At 61.8% G+C, this 18,669-nt stretch overlaps 1 protein-coding gene across 4 annotated transcripts in view; it reads right to left on the reverse strand.

Moving 5' to 3' along the window:
- CTDP1 (CTD phosphatase subunit 1) overlaps positions 1-18,669 on the reverse strand; it is a 51,867-nt gene that overhangs the window by 5,184 nt on the left and 28,014 nt on the right. The window contains exons 11-12 of one of the 4 annotated variants that reach the window (XM_059138726.1): positions 12,687-12,846; positions 3,488-3,645 (exon numbers count right to left, since the gene is read on the reverse strand). The exons of 1 other annotated variant lie outside the window; for it this stretch is intronic. In XM_059138726.1, coding sequence (XP_058994709.1) covers positions 3,488-3,645; positions 12,687-12,846 — 318 coding nt within the window. The remainder of the gene's footprint in view (positions 1-3,487; positions 3,646-12,686; positions 12,847-18,669) is intronic. 2 more of the 4 variants (XM_059138725.1, XM_059138727.1) reach the window with 2 other exon arrangements.

The following is an 18,669-nucleotide window of genomic DNA, read 5'->3' on the forward strand; positions in this document are numbered from 1 at the left end:
GGGACGCCATGGGACGGGCACAGGCACGGGCTCCTGGCCTTCCCTCCCGACGGGGGCTACGGACGCCGCGGCACGCGGTCAGGATGGATGGTGGCCAGCCTGAGTCTGCCCCGGTCAGACACGGGGACGGACTCTTCCCTCTGCTCGGGCCCTGTCATTCGCGGTACCTATGTGTGCCACGCGTCCCCACGAGCCGTACACCGCGCGTGACTTCACATCTCACACATGAGCGGGCGGGCGGAGAGCACACACTCATGGCACGACACACGAACCTTCCCGTTTGCCGTTTCTTCCGAGATGCGTCGTTCCTCCTGCCTCTGCCAGCCGACGGCCGGCTCCCCGCACTGCTCGCCCCGCAGACAGCACCACACACGTCGTCTTACACACCTGCTCCTGCTGCGACCCCCGTTTCCGCGTGGCTCCCTGGCTCGCGGCCAAGCGCCTCCTTCAGGATGTTCTGGGAGGCAAACTGGCTCCGGGCGAACGCTCTCTGCCCCGGGCTGGGGACGCCCTCCTCTTGCCGTCTGTCTGATGGGGTCCGTCTGCTGCCGGCCTTCTCTCCCACACTCGCGCAGGCCCGGTCTCCGCAGCAGCGGCCATGCGTGCCCAGTCCCTGGCGTCGGCCCGGCTACTATGGCGCGTGCCGGTGGGGGTGTCTGCGCCGACCACCACCCTCCCCGGAGCTGGAGGAGCTTTCGGGGTGTGTGTGTGTGAGAACCCTGTCCCTCCGCCCCGGGAGCTCTTCTGCCCCTGCCCCGCTGTGCCCCCCCGGTGCACAGGCCAGGTCACTGTGCGCTCTTCTGAGAACGCTCGCTCCGCTGGCCGCTACTCGCTCTCACTCCACGCGGCTCCCCGGGCCGCGCTCCTGGCAGCTTCTCTGGGAGTGGAAGCCGGCGGTGCGGTTCCCATGCTGTGGAGGCTGGTTTGGCCTCTCGCCCGCCGGGGTGGCCGCTGTACGCCAAGGGACCAGCTGGGCTGTCTGGGCGTGAAGACCCGTCGAGCAGCTCGGCCACGCAGACTTGGTGAGAGGGGCTGCCAACCAGACACCCGGGCGCAAAGCCGGCCCTCACTTCCGCATCCAGTCCCCACGAGCGAGAGAAAAACACAACCGGACGCGCACACCGGCCAACTTCTGTTACAGAAAGAAACAAGGTCCGCAAACGCGAGTCACCCGCGATGGCTGACGGGGAGCCGCTGCTGTCTGACTCTGCTGCAGTCGGGGGTCAGAGCCGTGGGGCATCCCAAGATACCCCGAGCTCCCACCACGGCCACACGTACCAAGCTCAGCAGAAGCAGGGGAAGGCAGGAGGGAAAGAGCACCGTGAGTGTCTCCAGGCTTGGTGACGACAGGAGCCAGCTCGGACGTCCCACACAGCAAGCAGAGCCCAAGCACAGTCCGGGGGTGCCCTGCTCTCCTGGCCTCGGGACAGGTGTGGACACCGGGCGCCTGCTGGGGGCTCAGCCCCACGTCTGGCCCTACTTACGTCTGGCTGCCCCCCACCCCGTCACGTTGGAAGATTTCAAGCTTCTTATCGCCTTGCTGGCACCTTTGGTTCCGATGTTCTCCACAGCACAGGAGAAACTTCCAGCTGGAAGCTGGACTGCCTCTCCCTGAGTGGGCTGGCCACCGAGACGCAGGAGACCCAGCCCCCGGGCCTAAATCCACATTGCTCCACGCGCCTGCAGGGCAGAAGGCCAGCACCCGATCCACGTCAAAGGCTCTTTCCGACCAGCCTGGAGTCTGTCGTGGGTGGGCACGGCCCCATGAACACAGAAACGGTAGAGCATGTGCACTCGGGGGCTCAGTGGCGCACCCACGGGCCCAAGAGAAGAGGACACTCCTGGTCTGCTCCCCCCAGGCCTTTCTGATCTCAGTGAAAAATACTTTCTTTTCCACTCGACAGGGAAAGGTGGCGTCGGCGTCCTGTGTCACCGGCACCAGCCGGCACCTGCACCCCCGGCTCCACAGACCCCAGGGTACCCCTGCACCGGGAGGAAGACACGGCCAGCACGACGACCGAGCAAGGCTTACAGCACCTCACGCGGCATTTTAAACAACTCGTTCCCGAGACAAGGTGACAGGCTTCACGCCGGCTCTGGAGAGCTCCACCGTGTGACAGGAAGGACAGCAAGCGCGCCTGAGAGGCTGACGTCCTCCTGCTCCGCAGCCGGCACGTGCACGGCCCTTCTCAGAGGGACATTCCCACACACGGGGCCAGGAATCTCTGCGCCTTCTCCCCGTCTGCTGTTGGCACGTCTGGCCCAGTCCTGCTCTGGAACTGGACTGCTCACGTAAACAACTCTTTTGGGCTGTTTCTTTACCCACAGAACGTCTTGAGGTCAGACTTGAGGTGTACGGACTCAGTGGGGAAAGAGAAGAGCCCCGGCACAGAGGGAGATCCCAGGCACGGGGCGAACACACGCGTCTGTGTTGTATCGGCCCTGGTGACCCGAGACGGCACCACCGATGCCCCCATTTCAGAAGAGGAAACTGAGGCACAGAAGCTTTGAAGGCAGGCCCACCGGTGTGTGGCTGGGAGGAAGCTCTTGGGACACGCGTCTGCCAGCTTCTCATCGTGGGGGTCTACCGCGGCTGGGGCTGCATGGGGGGCGTGCAAACCGCCCAGCGCACGGGGCAGGGGCGCAGTCCTCCCCGCGGCAGATGGCGGTGCCCCCCGCGGACACTGCCGGAGAGAGCTGGAGCCACGCCGCCTGCAGCCCCCACCCCACTGTCAGGCCGGCGGGGGTGAAGCCAAGGCAGCCTGTGTGGCCACGCAGTGTGTCCAACACGCACTGGCCCAGGAAGCTTCTGGAAGACGCACGGACTCCACCAACACGAGGGAGCAAAGCAACGAAGTGTTGATGCCAGGAAGTGGGGACTGTAGCCTGGAGGCGGCGAGGCCAGTCCCAGCATGCAGCGGGGCCCCGAGGCAGCTCAGGCACGTGGGGACAGTGGCTTTGGCTTTGGCGGGATTGAGCCGGGCCACTGGAGTGGGAAGACTCAGAAAGAGGCCAGAAGGAAGGAAACTGAGCGAAGAGCAAATGCGGTGATCAGGTCCAAGGCAGACAAAAAGAGGCTTCGGAGGAGGAGAACCGGCAGGCTGCCCTCGGTCCAGGAGAGGACGAGGTCAGTGTCCATGCTGGTGGAGAGGCGGCTGCGGCCCCAGCATGTTGCCCACGGACGGGGCCGCGAACAGGCAGGGCACGCCGGAAAGTGGGCGCTGTGCCCCAACGTGCCAGCCCCGGCGCCACCTTGCCCTCTGCCCCAGGCTGGCGACCGCTGGCCCCGTGGGGTGTCCCCACTAACAGCACCGAGGACGGGCTCCCCCAAGGGGAAAAAACTGGGGTCCACGAGGAGTCACCTGAAGCATGAGACGTGGAGAGAAATTCCTGTCGCCTTCTGACACGCCCAGGTCTGGGGACTCTGTTGAGACTCCGTCGCACCCACAGACGTCTCCAGGCCGGGACCCTCCCCCCGGCCCCTCACCTGGGCCCCCGGCTGCCTGCGCTGGTCCTCTCCCCACATGGCGTGGCCTCCAGCGTGGCCTGGGGCTCCCGGGGCGGGGGCTGCTCCTGCTGCTCCTCCTCCGGCCGCTTCTTCTCAGTGTCACTGTCGTCACTCCCCTCTCCCAGGATGTCATCCACCTGGCGGAGGGGGACAGTCAGTGCCGGAACACAGCCTCCGCCCGTCCCGCGGCCCACGGCCCCCACCCAGTCACTCCCGGCGCGTGGGCAGCACGTCGGGTTCCTGGGTCTGCAGCGCCGGGCCCTCCGCCGCGGGGCTCTGGGAGGCGCACAGCAGGTTCCGGAGGCCGAGGGAGAGCCGACAGGGCCAGGCTGCCTGTCCTGGGCTCCCGGCACCCCCCATGGGACCCTGCTGCAAGTCATGCAGGCCTGGGCAGTCACTTCTTGGCGGCATGATTCTGACGGGTTTCTAGCTGGTGCGCGCATGAGCTGCGCGGTGAAAAAGATCCTGTTAAAATGCTCGTGACCGATGAGCCGCACAGAACGACTGCTTCCCAGGAGGTGCTCTGGAGTGTCGGGAGGGCTGCTGCCGGCGGGGTCCCAGCTGTGTCTGGGGCCTCGCTCTCTGCAAACTGAACCATTCACGGACATGCCAAGCAATGGTGATGGGGACTAGTAGTCATGGGGCCTAGCACGGCCCTCACTGATCCTCTATAGCCGGGGGCAGGTCTGCTTCCAGAGGCCAAGCGCCCGGCCCCCAGGGACGCCGGGTCCCCAGGGAGAGCCACCGAGGGGGGGTTCCCGCGGCTCTCCCACCGGAACAGCTCGGCTGGGCAGCCTCCCAACACCCACTCAGTCAGACGGAGCTGTCACTTCAGGCTGGGGTGAGCCTACGGACAGAAGACGGGGGGAGGGTCGGCCTTCCACCTTGGTCTGACCTTGGTCTCTCTGCCTTTCTCTCAAATTCACTCTGGTCTTTTTTTTTTTTTTTTTTTTTTTTTAAAGATTTTATTTATTTATTTGACAGAGATCACCAGTAGGCAGAGAGGCAGGCAGAGAGAGAGGAGGAAGCAGGCTCCCTGCTGGGCAGAGAGCCCGATGCGGGGCTTGATCCCAGGACCCCGGGATCACGACCCGAGCTGAAGGCGCCGCTCGCCCTGGTCTTCTAACACAGACACCAGATAACGACAGAGATCGGGTGAAAAGGAGAAAATATGGAACGGAAGTTACCCATGGCAACGGGACAGAAACGTCCTGCTCACTGCACTGCGCTCCGGAGCCCCTCTAAGGGTGTTTCTGGGACGCTGCTGTTTTCTCAAGGAGTGGCGCTCTGCTCGCACAAGGGAAACCGCGGTCCTTCTTTGCTCTAACCTAGTGTGTGACGGAGAAGCCGGGGGCTTCTCTGTGCCCCACAGTACCCGGCAGCAGGCCTGCCTTCCGCAGCGGCCTGGGTGCTCAGGGCAGCCAAGGCCAAGGCGGACGCTCGCAGAGCCAATTCCCAGGCTAGAAGCTCTTCTTTGACGGCTCCGGAACGCCCCCAACCATACGCACGCCTGAGAAGTGCCACAGCGTTTCAGGATGTTAACGGCAAACGTGTGGCTGCATCACTACAAACATGAACTTACTACAGAAGGCGCCAGTGGAGCGCAGAGATGACCGCACTAACCCGGCGCCGTGAGTCCTGGGTGCCGCACCCAGGGCGGAAGGCCTCTCTTTCTCCCCAGAAATACACACACAGAAAAAGCCAGCAAGGATGTCGAACACCATGTAAGTCAACAGGATTACGTCTTTAAGACTGCAAAGTGGATCCTACGTAACAAGGTTATCTGCTGTATGAAGCAGTGAGAGAGAAATTCGCTGGCCTCTGTCCCTCTGACCTGACACAGCGCTCCCGGCGACACGGCAGACAGACTCTTGGTGGGCTCAGGACGGGGCGGGGAGCAGAAGCCTGGAGCCCTCGGCCCCAGCCCCGTCCTCCAGGGAGGGGAGGGGCCCGGAGACGGAGCCGGCAGGGCTGGTCAGCAGCAGCCCCGCTCTACAAAGGCGAAGGGCACGCCCCCCCCACCCCTCCACACTCGGGGACTGGGCTGCCCGCTCCTCACCTCCCTGGCCTCACGCACCCCAAAGCACCCCTGGGCTTCTGTGCACGGACTATGAGGGCTCGGACAGGAGAGGTGAGGTCCCAGCACAGGGCAGCTTCAATCCTAGCCCAGTTCCGTCACCGCCACGCTGACCTCGGTGAGAGCGTGGAAACGGCCCAGCGGCAGCTACAGCAACGCGGCAACGGTCGTTCCGTCACTGTGCTGTCTGCAGGCAACACGCGGGCTTCGCTCCTACGCTGAGGGCAGGTGCCAGCAAGCACGGGGTTAACTGAGAGCGGGCGCACGCGCCCTTCACCGCTGCGCCCGCTCTCGGCTGATGAGCCAGTCTCCTGTTGGGATATTAAACTTCCTCTGAAGACACTTCAGGCCTGTAACTCTGCATCGTTACCTTTTCAAGAGGAAAAGGAGGAATTAAACCAGGTCTTCGAAAGACAATCACGGCCTCCTGGAGACCGCGAGGCGGGCCGGGAGCGTCAGCACCATCCCCAGGCAGGAGCCCGTCGACCGTCGCGTCTGCAGTTGGCAGACCCGCGTGCGCGTCCGTCCTGCCGACTGTTTGGCAAGATTCAGGCAAACGTTCTGCACCAGCGAGAATCGTGCGTAGGAAGGAGCCGTACCTAAGTTATGCTTCAACCTGCTCGGGCTCCTGCCTGACGCGGGCACAAGGGTCTGTCTCAGAGCCAAGACAGGGCTCCAGGCCTGTCCTTTACACAAGGGTAACTGGGCTCTTTGAAAAACAGTAAGGTGTAATTAACTATTTTATAAACACTACTTGAAAGATGCCGGGTAAAAACTTTAGAATCTTAAGGAAAAACCTAAAAGCCAAGTATGTGAAGAGAAAAAACTTGCTTTCTACGGATTGAACGACGGAGGTCTGTCAGAGGCCCCCACGGCTCCCGGTGCAGGCCCTGGAAAGCGTTCCCATCGTCTTGTTGGGAACACGCAGGACCGTGGGGATCCCGGACTCCTCACGGCCTCTGCCGGCGCAGACGTAAGGCCGGCGAGGGGCCACGGTAAAGAGAGGAACAGAAGCATGCCCCAGGCTGGAAATGCACCTTCCCGGTCACTCCCTGTGCCAGGCGACTTTCTCTCTTGATAGAAAGGAAATGTGCTCAGACGTGTTAATGACCCTTTACCCACGGAGGACACAGAAAAGGGGACAGAGGCGGTTCTGTCCCAGTCCGCCTCGGCCCGCACGCTTGAAGCAGACAAGCTCGCGGTGACGCCTGGTGTTCCCTCCAGCTTTAGGCCAGCAACGCTTGTCACAGCTCCTTTGGCCACAGCCCCCTGCAGGACAGGCCCTCTAGATCTCGAGAAATAAATTAGGACCTGTGTTCCTGTTTCACTTTCCGACTATAAAGACGCCATTTTCACGTATTATCTTCAATCTCGAGTGTTTTCTCTAAAAGCTAACGTCTGTTAACTATCTCGAGCTGTCCGGAACGTTCATGACGTGGCTTGCACAGCTTCCCAATGTGCGGCCCAGCACCGAGCAGAGACACAAGAGCCCTCACGGCAGCCGTCTGCTGAACTACCTTGGGGAGCTTGCTGACCCACATAAAGCCCTGAACGGCACAAGTGAATCTGCTGGTCCGCAAGCTCCTGCTCCCAACAGAGGCGTGTGAACAGAAGGGTCACTTGGCAAAGTCACGGCGGTGTCCCTGCCTGATGTCCGTGCCGGACTCAGTCTGAGGAAGAAAGCCCAGTGGGCATGACCGCGAGGTCGCACACACGTAAATGAGACGGCCCGGGAAGTCCGACTGCCACGAGGGCAGAGGACGCAAAGGAGACGTTCCAGCCGTCAGACAAACAAGCAGTTAAAGCTCTGCAGGACGTACTGTTCCTAAAGTGTGCCCACGACACCTAGAATGAGAGACTTGCGTGACCTAGCCTCAAACCACTCTCCGCACGGTCTCCAGCCGCCTCTTCTGTGCACGTCTGCCCATGAACACCGAGTCCTGCCATGCGGCCGGTCCCTGCGCCCCTGCCGGGGAGACACGCTCTCTGAACACGCACGAGGACGCCCGGCGCTCCGCAGGGCCCTCGTCGAACACAAGCCTTCTGCGCGCGGCCTGCTGTGGTCCTGGGGAGAAGGGAGCCACGCGGAGACACAGAGCGTGGACGACACTCTGCTTTATGAAAATCTATGACTGGCCAGACTGGTCTGTAGCATCAGAAACCAGTAAATTGATGGCTTTGACCAAGTTCCTGGGGTCTTCAGCCATCGTTCCTCCAAGTATCCACCCCATGCTCCGTCCTCCCAGCTGTGGAGTTCAGTGGCGCACACAGAAGGCTCTGCTGCTGACCGGACGTACTGTGGCTCTGACCACAGACCCCCATCTGTCTTCCGGCTCGTCTCCAGGGGGTCTCCGCGACCCTGTTCGTGGGCTCTCCCTTCTTTGCCTCCACTGGGTCGGGCATGTGGGGCGGCCGTCAGGGACCCCGTGGAGCGCGTCTCTCTCGGTTCTGAAATCCCTGCTGCTCACTTGTCATTGCGTGTGTGTTCCCTGGAGGCTCTGCGCCTCTGCCCGGGGAGCCCAGCCACAGAGCAGCTCTGAACGTGCTGGTCTCCTAACCCCGACGACTGGGCTGGCCGGGGGTGGGCGTCTGCTGCCACTCAGGCTGTGCTCGGACGGCTCCGACTGGACAGCTTCTCCAAGCCTCTGGGGAACACGGGTCTGTGTTTGCAGGTGACCAGCCTGGCGAGGGCCTTGCCTTCCACGGACAGCGACGTGGATTTTATGCCTCCGTAATACCGTCTGTCCCACGTCTGCTCTCGGAGGCAAGCCTGGGGTCTGCTTCTCCCCAGAATTGGGGCGCTCCTTTCCACTCTGTGCTGTGCCTGGGGCCCCGCAGGGGACACAGAGGCAGAGGAAGGAGCCTCCATACTCTCTGGGCCACAGACTCCTGTCCCTCGACCCTCTGTTTTGGGTGCCTGTCCCAGAGCAGAGCTGGGAGAGGGGCCCCGCCTGCAAGTAAGGGCGAGAGCTGGGGACCTGCTCGTCCCGCCGCACCCACGCTTCCAGGAACCGCTGCTCTTTCTTCCGAAGCTGTAACGTTTTTTCTTCCTTAAAGAAAGCTCTTGGTCCAACACGGGGCTGACCCCTGACCTGATGGAGAACTGCCCGCCCGACGGACTGAGCGGGCGCTCCCTTCTCTGTTCCGTGGACTTCAGCTGCAGGGAGCGCGAGGCTGGGAGGCCGTGCTGGGGGCGCCCACCTGGGGCCGACACGGGGGTCAGCGACAGGCCGGTCGTCCACCCGCCGTGATGCTTCCCTGTGCTTGGGGTGTGGGCGGCATCGTGCGCCAGCCCTTCTCATCTCTCGTGGCTGGCGCTTCCCTACCGATCTGACTCAAAGCACCTCTTCTGTCCTGATGGGACTGCGAACGTTCCCCTGTCGGAACGGACTTGTGCATTTTAACTTGAAGGGTGGACCTTTCTTTTATTCTGGAGACACGACCCACACATCCCAGCACAAAACCTGCTCACCAGCCTGTGGCCACACAACAGCGAGAGTTCCACACACCTCGTGTGTTTGGCTCACGCGGGAACACAGGTGTGCAAACCTGGTCCGTGAGAGCACTGCGGGACAGCGGGACACGCAGCCTCCGGGAGAGGACACCGGTGAAAACTCATGCAGTGTCCGATGCCCCACTAACCCCAAGCATCGTCACTTGGGCAAAACGTTGTGAACGTGTCATTAGAACAGCCCTGAGCGGGAAAGGCTCAGACAAGACCACGGCCACACCCACACCCGCAGGCACCCCCACCCGCCCAAAGCTGGGGTCCGTGGTAGCTTCTGAGATAAACTTGCTTCATCTCAACATTCTGAAGCCAAGAGACAATGAGCCCATTTTACTCCGAATATACCTGCAGAACAGCACTTGCTCCGGGTGAGGCACACCTGCCGCAGGGACAGGACAGCGGCCCTGAAGGTGTCCCTGACGCACGCGTCCCACACCGAGTGCCGCTTCAAAGCAAAAGGGAGAAGGCGGTGTGCGAGGCACGAGGCCGAAACCCCAGCCGGGTAACTCCCCAGTGTCGTGCGAACCCTCCAAGTGCCAGCCCAGTGAGCGAAACCGTGTGCGGGGACAGACACTCGGGTCAGCTCTCAGGGGACCATCTTTCAGTCCCCCGACGGGGCACGCCCATGCCGGTGGCCCCACATCCTCTCAGGAAGGCGTCCCTGCGCACAAGCAGCGACGGGAGGCCTGAGCTCACGCCACTCACCGCCGCCGCTTACTCAGCAGCAGCAAACCTACAAGCTCGGTAAAACCAGAGCGCCCAGGCCACACAGGAAGGCTCACCGTCTCACGTGTGACAGAACCCGCCACCGTGCCGGAAGGAAGCTGCTGCCCACGGGGGACACTGGTGTCCAGGCCCCAGCACATGGTGATCGCAGCCCCAGGGTCTTGGCAGAAGGCTCTTTGTGTGAGCCCCAACACACACGAAGTGCAACCCTAACCCAGCACAACTCCCCACAGAAATCCTCACACTAGACACACGCGGACCGTAGTCGGTCCTTCGCCCACAGGGCAGGCTGCAGAAGCCCTGCGGATGCCTGAAGCCTGTATGAACACAGCGAGGACGGCGCTGGACTGACACGGAGACTTCCCAGTGCCCCGCGGTAAAACAGAACGTCACAGCAACACACGGCTGGGAAGACGCAGAGAAGTGCAGGCTCTCAGGGAGCATCCGGCCATCTCTCACCGCCCCTGCCCTTCCTCCTCCAATGGAGACATGAGGGGGCAAAGGCCATGGGCCCGTGATGTGCTGTCAGGGCACTACTGGCTGTCTGACCACATGTCCAGAGGATGGCCCCCAGCCTCCCGAGTGCAGCTGGCCACAGTACCGGGACACGCCTCAAGTCCCTTCCAGGGACTTGAGCTGAGCTGTGTTTCCAGCGAGCTCTGGCAGCAGAACAAAGGAGGGACAGAATCGAAGGGGACCGTGGCCGCTGGGGGCCGGGAGAGGCGACCGGTCCCAGACACAGTGCCTCTGACAGACACGCTGGGGAACGCCCATCAGTGTGAGCTACAGCCCATTGGAACAGCCCTCTCCAAAGGGTTGGACAAACACGACAGGCATGGGTCACAGCACAGGTGAGCACGGGGGCACCAGGACAGGGCACAGGTGAGCAACGATGAGGACGAGGAGACGGAAACAGGACACAGATGGGCACAGGTGGGCACAGCAAGCCTGAGCCAGGGCACACGTGGGCACAGCAAGCCTGAGCCAGGGCACAGATGGGCACAGGTGAGCACAGAGGGCACAGGTGAGCTCAGTGGTCATGAAGACAGGGCACAGGAGAGCCCCGGGGCATCAGGACAGGGCACAGGTGGGTGTGGGGATCTCCCGACAGGAGACAGGTAAGTAAGCTCACAGTTCTCAGCCCTATGTCCGAGGACCCCCCCAGTCACTGAGCGGAGTGAGACAACTACCTGGCACGTGTGAATTATGCCAGGGTCCTGCGGTAGATCTCACAGTTCCCAGAACCCAAGTGTACTGAAAAACAGAGGTTTTTGGCAAACAGACCACGGAAGGAACTCATACAAAAGACAATTTGTTATTCAATCGAATGTTCTTGATAAACCAAGAACAACTGCACTAACACCAAACCACCTACGTAAGGTACCCAGTGTGTACAAATCTAGACACACACAAGGACAACTCTAAAAAAGCAATCCACCCTGAGTCATCTCAAAAGAACAAGGCCACGTGTTCTTTTAGAAAACAAAACCACGTGCTCACTTCTGCCAGCCCACTAGTGACCCCTTCCTCTGGCAACTCACTCGTTTTCAAGAAGCTTCCTGGGATTCTCTCGAGGTTTCGGAATTCCCTACATGCTTCACCCTCCCCGCCAACCTTCCTCTACTCTAATGGAAGACCTGGGGTCACTGCCTCGCAGACTGGGGTGCACTCTGAAACCCACCGGGAGGCAGGACTGGCACACGTTCCCTCATCTTACGATGCCTGTTCCCTCCTGTCAGCCCCGACGGCGAGTGGCACAACACACGGGACTCAGCCACACGATGCAGGACTGTGAGCCCCCATTCAATGCCAGTGTGTGTCTGTGGGGCGGCTGTGGGGCTGGGGAGGTGGAGGCCAGCGGGCCCCTCCCCCAGCCCCCTGTGGGGTCAGCAACTCCCTTAGAGATACAGGAGCATAGAGGAAATTTGTTTGGAGAAAACATTTTTATGAAACAAATAGCACGTCCACCAGCTAACGTTCAAAAAACGGGAGCACGGAGCCTAGCACGTCTGCAAGTAGGGTCCAGCTGTCGCCAGTTAAGCCATCCTCTGCACACGATACTCTGAGCTGCTGGGGAGACTTTGCGCTGACAAGAACCACGGACATTTTCCTGCTGCTGCTCAAAATAAACTAAAATACGTCCTGCTATGTTCGGGTCTTCCCGGAGTGTGGCGTGGTGCTGGGGCAGAAAGGCCGCCGAGCACCGGCCGGCACACGGCTTCCGTCCCCAGCAGAGCCCAGCAGGGTGCCAACAAGGGGCCATGTTCCCTCAGATGCACGATATGGTTTTCTGCAGAGGCTGCACGACCGCCTGCAAACGGAGACCCCTACAGGCAGGCAGGACTCTCCTCTCGAGGGCACTGGCCCAGGGGGCTGGTGGGACTCAGGACCGGCTGACGTGTTTCGGGCCTCTCTGAAGAAGACCCAGGAGACAGACAACAGTCTGGCCTACAAAATTACCTGCAGCTTAGTGCCATTTGGTCCTGAAGAAAACCCCCACTGTATTTAGTCTCCAACTCAAAACGTTGTCAAGGCCCTGTGGCCCTTACTCCCACAATTAAACCTTTGACAAAAGAGAAACCCCACCGATGTGGCCTATCTTCGGGGCGTAAGGCTGAGATCCTACAAGGGACTGCTGGCTGCGCCCCGGGCAGGAGGTCATCGAGGGTGTCTCATGGGGCAGTGCAGGCCGCCAGTGGCCCCGGCCCCACCAGCCCAAGGCCGGGCCCTCGCCAGCGTTGCCGATGCCCTGACGCGTCACTCAAGGCCGCTGCGCGTGTCTCGGTGGAAGCGTCCCTGGGAAACCAAGGGTGGTGGTGAGCACGGTTGCGCCCTGCCCCCGGCGCGCTGGCGCCCGCGGGCCTCACCTCTTTGTCCATACTCTCTAAGTCCTCCTTACACAGGGTGTACAGCGGCATTGTCTCTGACATGCTGGGCTGTCGCTTCCGTCCACTGGGGCCGGGCTGCTCTCCGGGTCGGCTGTCCGGCAGCTCTTGAGCAAGCGTCTGCCGCGGCGGCTGAACCACTCTGAAATGAATGTCACAGGTCCCACGTGAGGAAGGTCACTTGGAAGGACTCCTGATTCTCGGAGCAGGTGCACACACACACGCACACGCACACACACACAGCATTCTGGCTACGACAAGGCACCGTGTCTCTGCACAGCACCTGCTCAGGCTTTCTCTGAACGCCGCCTCCTGCTGGAAGCGAACACCCGTCTCCTTCCGCCAGCATGACCCCGCTTGACCCACCTCCCCCGGCTTCGCGCAGAGGGCGGAGCGGGAAGAGCTAACAAACTACCACGGCCTAGAAATAGAAAGCAGCAGGAAGCGTTCTTCATCCTCAAGTCCCGTCAAGCAAGCCGCAGGGCTTCTAAAACGACAAAGCCGACAGACCGTCTCCCCGTGGTCTCCGGAACAGGAGGACGTGCGGCACGCAGAAGCAGGGGACGGGCTGAGGTCAGCCGTCCGCGGGAGGGCACGGCTCTGCTGAAGGGTCAGATACGAACACAAAACCCAGCAGCCCCGGGGAATGCTCTTCCCCGGGGCCATCCCAGGCTGGGCACAGGGAGCTTCTCCCAGCGCCTCCCGCAGGCGCGCACGTCTCCATGTCAGACCGGAAGCACGCTCTGGCGCGTCACTGCCTCGATGTGGAGTGGCTCGTGTGTGCCCGGCGGGTCCAGCACGAGTGGCTGTTTTGAGTGGCTGCTCGCGGGGCTCAGAGCCTGCACGAGGTGCCTCGGGCCCCACGGCCACTGCCACCCACACGCTCCCTCCCCGAGATGCTGATGCGGGAAAACCTCAGGACTGCGAGCTCCACCCACACCCGCAAGCGAAGAGAAGCAGCTGGGGAGGCAGCTGGCGTCCTCTAGCGGACGCGGGACTTCTCCCCACGAACATGGAGCGCCCCCCTCCGCGCCCCCAGGCGTGGGGACACACGCTGCCTCGCCAATGCCGCCCACGCGACAGCGTCTACACAGCTCTCCGCCGGCACAGCTCGACACTGCCACACGCACTGGCCGGCGGACCCAACAGGGGAAAACAACAGAGTGTCCGAAAAACAAGTATGTCGTTGAGGTCTCCCCTTCAGAACAACGATTTCAGTTAAACCAAGACCTGAGACATGCCAACAGGTCAGGGCACGTGGGCCGGCCAGGCCGCTTCTGCAGGCTCCGGCACTCCCGGGTGGGCCCACCTCCCGGGCCCTGGCCCCCGAGCTCCCTTTACCAACGACAGGCCACACCGGTGGTGGGGTCTCCACCGAAGGGCAGCTCCCAGCCGGGGGGCACAGGCAGCCAGGAAGCGCTGTCCTTGGCCAGAAAGCCCCAAACACGCAAACAGGCCACTCTTCTTACGCGTCTTGTCTGCTGGGAACCGCTGTTTCACTACTAGCGCGATCCAGTGTTCACACGAGGTGGCCCACGGCTCCCCTGAAATGTGTGAGTGTCTCCCAGGCGGCTGAGGTCCTGTGTCTGACAAGGTCAGCTCTGGGGGACGAAGGCCCAGGACGAAGAGCTCCGTGTTCCCAACACCAGGCTGCTGGCACAGCTGCCCCAGACGGCACCACAGACTCCAGAGGAAATGAAACACAGAGGGATCTGCATCTGTTCTGAATCGCAAGCTGACCTCCAGTCCCAGGCAGGCAGGCGGGCCTCTGTCACCCCCCTGGGAGCTCAACCTGAGACCCGGGCCCCCAGGGGACACAGGACAGACCGTGGAGGAGGACTAGGAGCCGGCAACGTGAAGTCCCAATGGGCAGACACGATGCCCCGAGAGCAGGCTGCTCCCTGCAAGGGAGGCTCAGAGAGAGGCCACCGCGTAGGACAGGAATGCCTGGGACAGGCCCTCTCCACCGCGGGCCACCACCGACAGTTGCGGGCCCCACCAGGAGTCTCCGGAAAGGCAGAGTGGGGAGCCAGGACCTTTCCTCCTGTCCAGCCTGGGATGAGCGCCCCATAACCGTGCAGCGTCCGTGGGGACCATGGCAGGCAGAGCCTGGACAAGCACCTCTCCCTGCAGCTGACAAGGCCCTCGTCTGGGCTGGGAGGTGTCGGACTCAAGATGTTCACCTCCACCCAGTGGTGAATGCGGGGGCCACGGGGGGCAGCCGGAGCCCCCACGGCCTGGCGGCAGCAACCACCCCCAGCGGGTGCCACGGCGGCCCGCGCAGACCGGGACTGCTCCCCGCCGGGCACAGGGGAGGCGGCCCGTCCACCTGTGCTGCGGGCGCGGCGCCAGGCAGAGGCAGCCAAGCTCTGGGTCCAAATAAGGTCCCGACGCTCACGGCGTGACCTGAAGCCGTCCCGGCTGCCATCGAAAATCACTCGTCCTACCAAGAACCAGGAAGGTCTCCAGCGGAACGAACGTCCACTCGGGGACAGCGGAGATGCTAGAACTACCCGAGGCAGACGCGAGGGCATCGCAGTAAAAACGCTTCCACGAGAATGACAGGCGCACGCATGGAGCGTGAGGAAAAGTGAGCAGGGGCTTGGCAGCGGAAGACGCGGCAGCAGCCGCAGTTTCTTAAAAATGCAGGGATGGGATCAACTTTGTAAGGAAGGAGACAGAAACCACAAAAGCTGTAAACCCGAGGAGTCGCAGAGTACAGAGGAGAGACTGATCAGAACAGGCCAGACCGCGACGAGATCCAGTCCTCGCGTCCCACGGCAGAGGTGGAAACGGCCTCAAAGAACTGGGGCTGGAAACGTCCTGAACTTGGTGAAAGACATTCAACTTTCCGTTTAAAATGCTGAGCGAATCCAAAGAGGATAAAGCCCCGAATCGACATTAGGACACATCCTCATCAAATTCATTACTCAAAACAGAACAAAACAAATCTCGAAAACAGCAAAAGAAACAATTCAAATGACAGGCCAAAGGAAACCACGTGACCGTACCGCTGCAGATAAAGCACCTGAAAAATTCCACGCCCGTTCAGGATAAAAACTCACGGAAACCGGGGAAAGGGGCGAACTCCCCCTGCTTGGTAAACAGCAGCTGCAGAAAACCTAGAGCCAGAAACCGAACATTTTCACCTGAAGACCAAGAAAAGACGAGAACGTGTGCAGTTGAAGGGTCAGTGGGAACGCAGCCGTGACCCGCAGGCGCACCCCGACACCGGCACCGGCACCGAAGCCAAGGAAAGGACGTGCAAGAGCAAAACCGACCCGCCACCCAAAGTCTCATGCCCCGTGCAAAAACCCAGAATGGGTCACAGTCTTAAATAGAAGGCGTGAGAGCTATGAAACTTCCAGAATAAGACGTAGGAGGAAACCTTTAGGATCTAGGACCCCAGAGAGAGTTCACAGACTTGAGAGCAAATGTGTCCTTCATGGAAAGAATGAATCCACGGAACCTGATTCACCGAAATGAACCACTTCTGCTTCGCCCGGCTCGGTGAAGATGAGGAAAAGTTACAGAGAAGAAACTCCTTCCAGCCACACCGTCCGCGGACGAGCGGTACCTGATGCACAGCAGGACGCACCCTCCGCAGTCCCGTGACCGCCCCGTGGGCAAACAGGCGAAGACAAGACGCCTCACGGAACAGGACGTGGGGGCCCGCATGCCCGTCAGTGGGACCGACAAGAACGCAGTCGACCCCAAACACGGTGGGGTGTGGGGAGGGGACTGTGCTGCTTCTGGAGGGAGTGAGAGAAGGTGCTGCCCCTCCGGAGGGAAACCATGCGCACGCTTGGCACACAGTGCGGCAGGCACGGCCCCGGGCTTCGGTCCCGCGGAACCGGACACAGACACAAAGGCTAGGAGCAGCCCTCCATGGGGGGCCCTCCTCCCGGGGGACCCCTTGGCTGTGGGGGAGAGAATGAGGGAGTACACATGAGTAGTGCAGCAACGGTGACTGGCCCGGGGCCAAGGGGGGCCACAGATGTGCGAGAGCCTGTGTGTGTGGCACTGCTAGGTCGACCGGAGGACTGGGGGGCGGGTTAGCGGTCTCGAGGTTATGGAGGCGCGGGAGGGGGGCCGGCGGCGGGGGCCTGGGCATGGCAGCAGCGAGACTGGGCTGCAGGTGTGCAAGGGCTGAAGCAGGGGAAGGGCACCCAGGCTCGCTCTCTTTGTACCCTTGCCTGTGGGTCCACAGTGACCTCAAAACAAAACTTTCCTTTTACAAGATTCTACTTATTTATTTGACAGACAGAGATCACAAGTCAGCAGGGAGGCGGGCAGAGAGAGAGGAGGAAGCAGGCTCCCGGCTGAGCAGAGAGCCCGATGCGGGGCTCGATCCCAGGACCCTGAGATCATGACCTGAGCCGAAGGCAGAGGCTTTAACCTACTGAGCCACCCAGGCGCCCCTCAAAACAAAATGTTTTAACAAAAGCAACAACAAAAAACCCCACAAACGTTCATAACTAAGAGCACAGCAGCATCACGATGGGTTAAAAAAAGAGAGATTCAGAATTCTGGACGCCACCCTTGCAGGGGAGGAAGTCCAGACGGACCGCGTGGTGAGCCCTGGCTGCTCAGACCCCGGCCCACCCCCAGTCCAGGGCGCTCACCTTCCCCTGCAGGCACATCCTGGGGTCCCTGCCAGGGGAGGCCCCTCAACCCAGCCTCGGGAGGGGAGGACGGAGCCTGGCATCATGCCAGCAACAACAGGGGCGCCCCAAGGTGAGCCAGCAGCCTAGAGCCCAAACCATCAAGGCAAGGCAGACGCTCACAGTTCCCCAGGCCTCGGTCAGACAAGCGCACAGAGCAGCGTCCCTGCCCACAGGCCCAGGCGCCATGTCACAGTGGGGTCTGCACAGGATGGGGCTCAGCCACCCCTCCTGGGGCTCTCCTTCCCACAGCCCTCGACACACAGGGACAGGGCAGCCTCGGGCAGGAGGGGCACCAGAGCCTTGATGGGGGGCTGGTGCAGGCTCGTAGCCCATGATTCCAGGGACCTGCCTGTGTACATTGGCACCTGTGAGGGCAGACAGAGCAAACAGAGGTGCCCTGGGTCGCTGTGCGTGGACGGGGGACTAAGGACACAGGCGTGTGTGGGCCCGGTGTGAAATCAAACGGACAGGGAGCTCTAGCTCCATGCGGAAAGGACGCCCTTCCTCTCTGCCGCAGCTCTGAGCCGCGTGGGCAGGCTCCCGGTACAGAGCACCTGCGAGAGTGCGACCCGAGCCCTACCTGGGCCTCTGGCCTCTGGGCCTGGACGGCTGCCACCCCTCCCGCGGCAGCGGGGCACTGCGTTCGCCAGTTTTATAACGCAGAGTGCTCTGTACGCTAGGAAGGAGAGAGACGCGGGCCGCCCCCCGCACGCGCACACAACTCGCATGCCCTCCCCCACGGGCAGACGCGGGGCGGCGGTGACCCGTGACTCATGTGGTGCAATCACCCTCCCGAGGTCCAGAGAGAGGAGAATCGCGTCGGGCGGCCTGCAGCAACTAACACTGTGCACTTTCCTCCGGGAAGACGAGCCCGCGGGTTTGTCCTCCTGTGCCGTCCCACTCGCGGGCCGCGGGTCCCGCACAGCTCGCACGGGGCGCTGGCAGCTATGGGACCACTGCGGCCCTGCGGAAGGAGGCGGCGCTCGGCTGCAGCGGGGTCCAGCTGGCCGTCCGTACGCACTTCTGGCTGACACCTGATCACGTCTCCTCCCGCAGCGGCCGTCCTGGCCGACCGCAGCTTACTCTGAGCCCGCAGCCCCAGCCGTGTCTGAACTCCAGCTCTAACCGCTCCAGACGCTGTTCTGCGCCCAAGGATTAACTCAGAAGTTCATGATCTAATTCCCGGCAGCGTGAAAGGCAGAGTCTAAAACCCAGAAACCGCTCACGTGAGCATCGGTACAGCCCTGATGCCGTGACGACTCTGGGGACACCAGGGCACTGAGGGCTCACGCTGGTGC

Source organism: Mustela lutreola, chromosome 11 (genome assembly GCF_030435805.1).
Source record: "Mustela lutreola isolate mMusLut2 chromosome 11, mMusLut2.pri, whole genome shotgun sequence".
NCBI classification, from domain to species: domain Eukaryota; kingdom Metazoa; phylum Chordata; class Mammalia; order Carnivora; family Mustelidae; genus Mustela; species Mustela lutreola.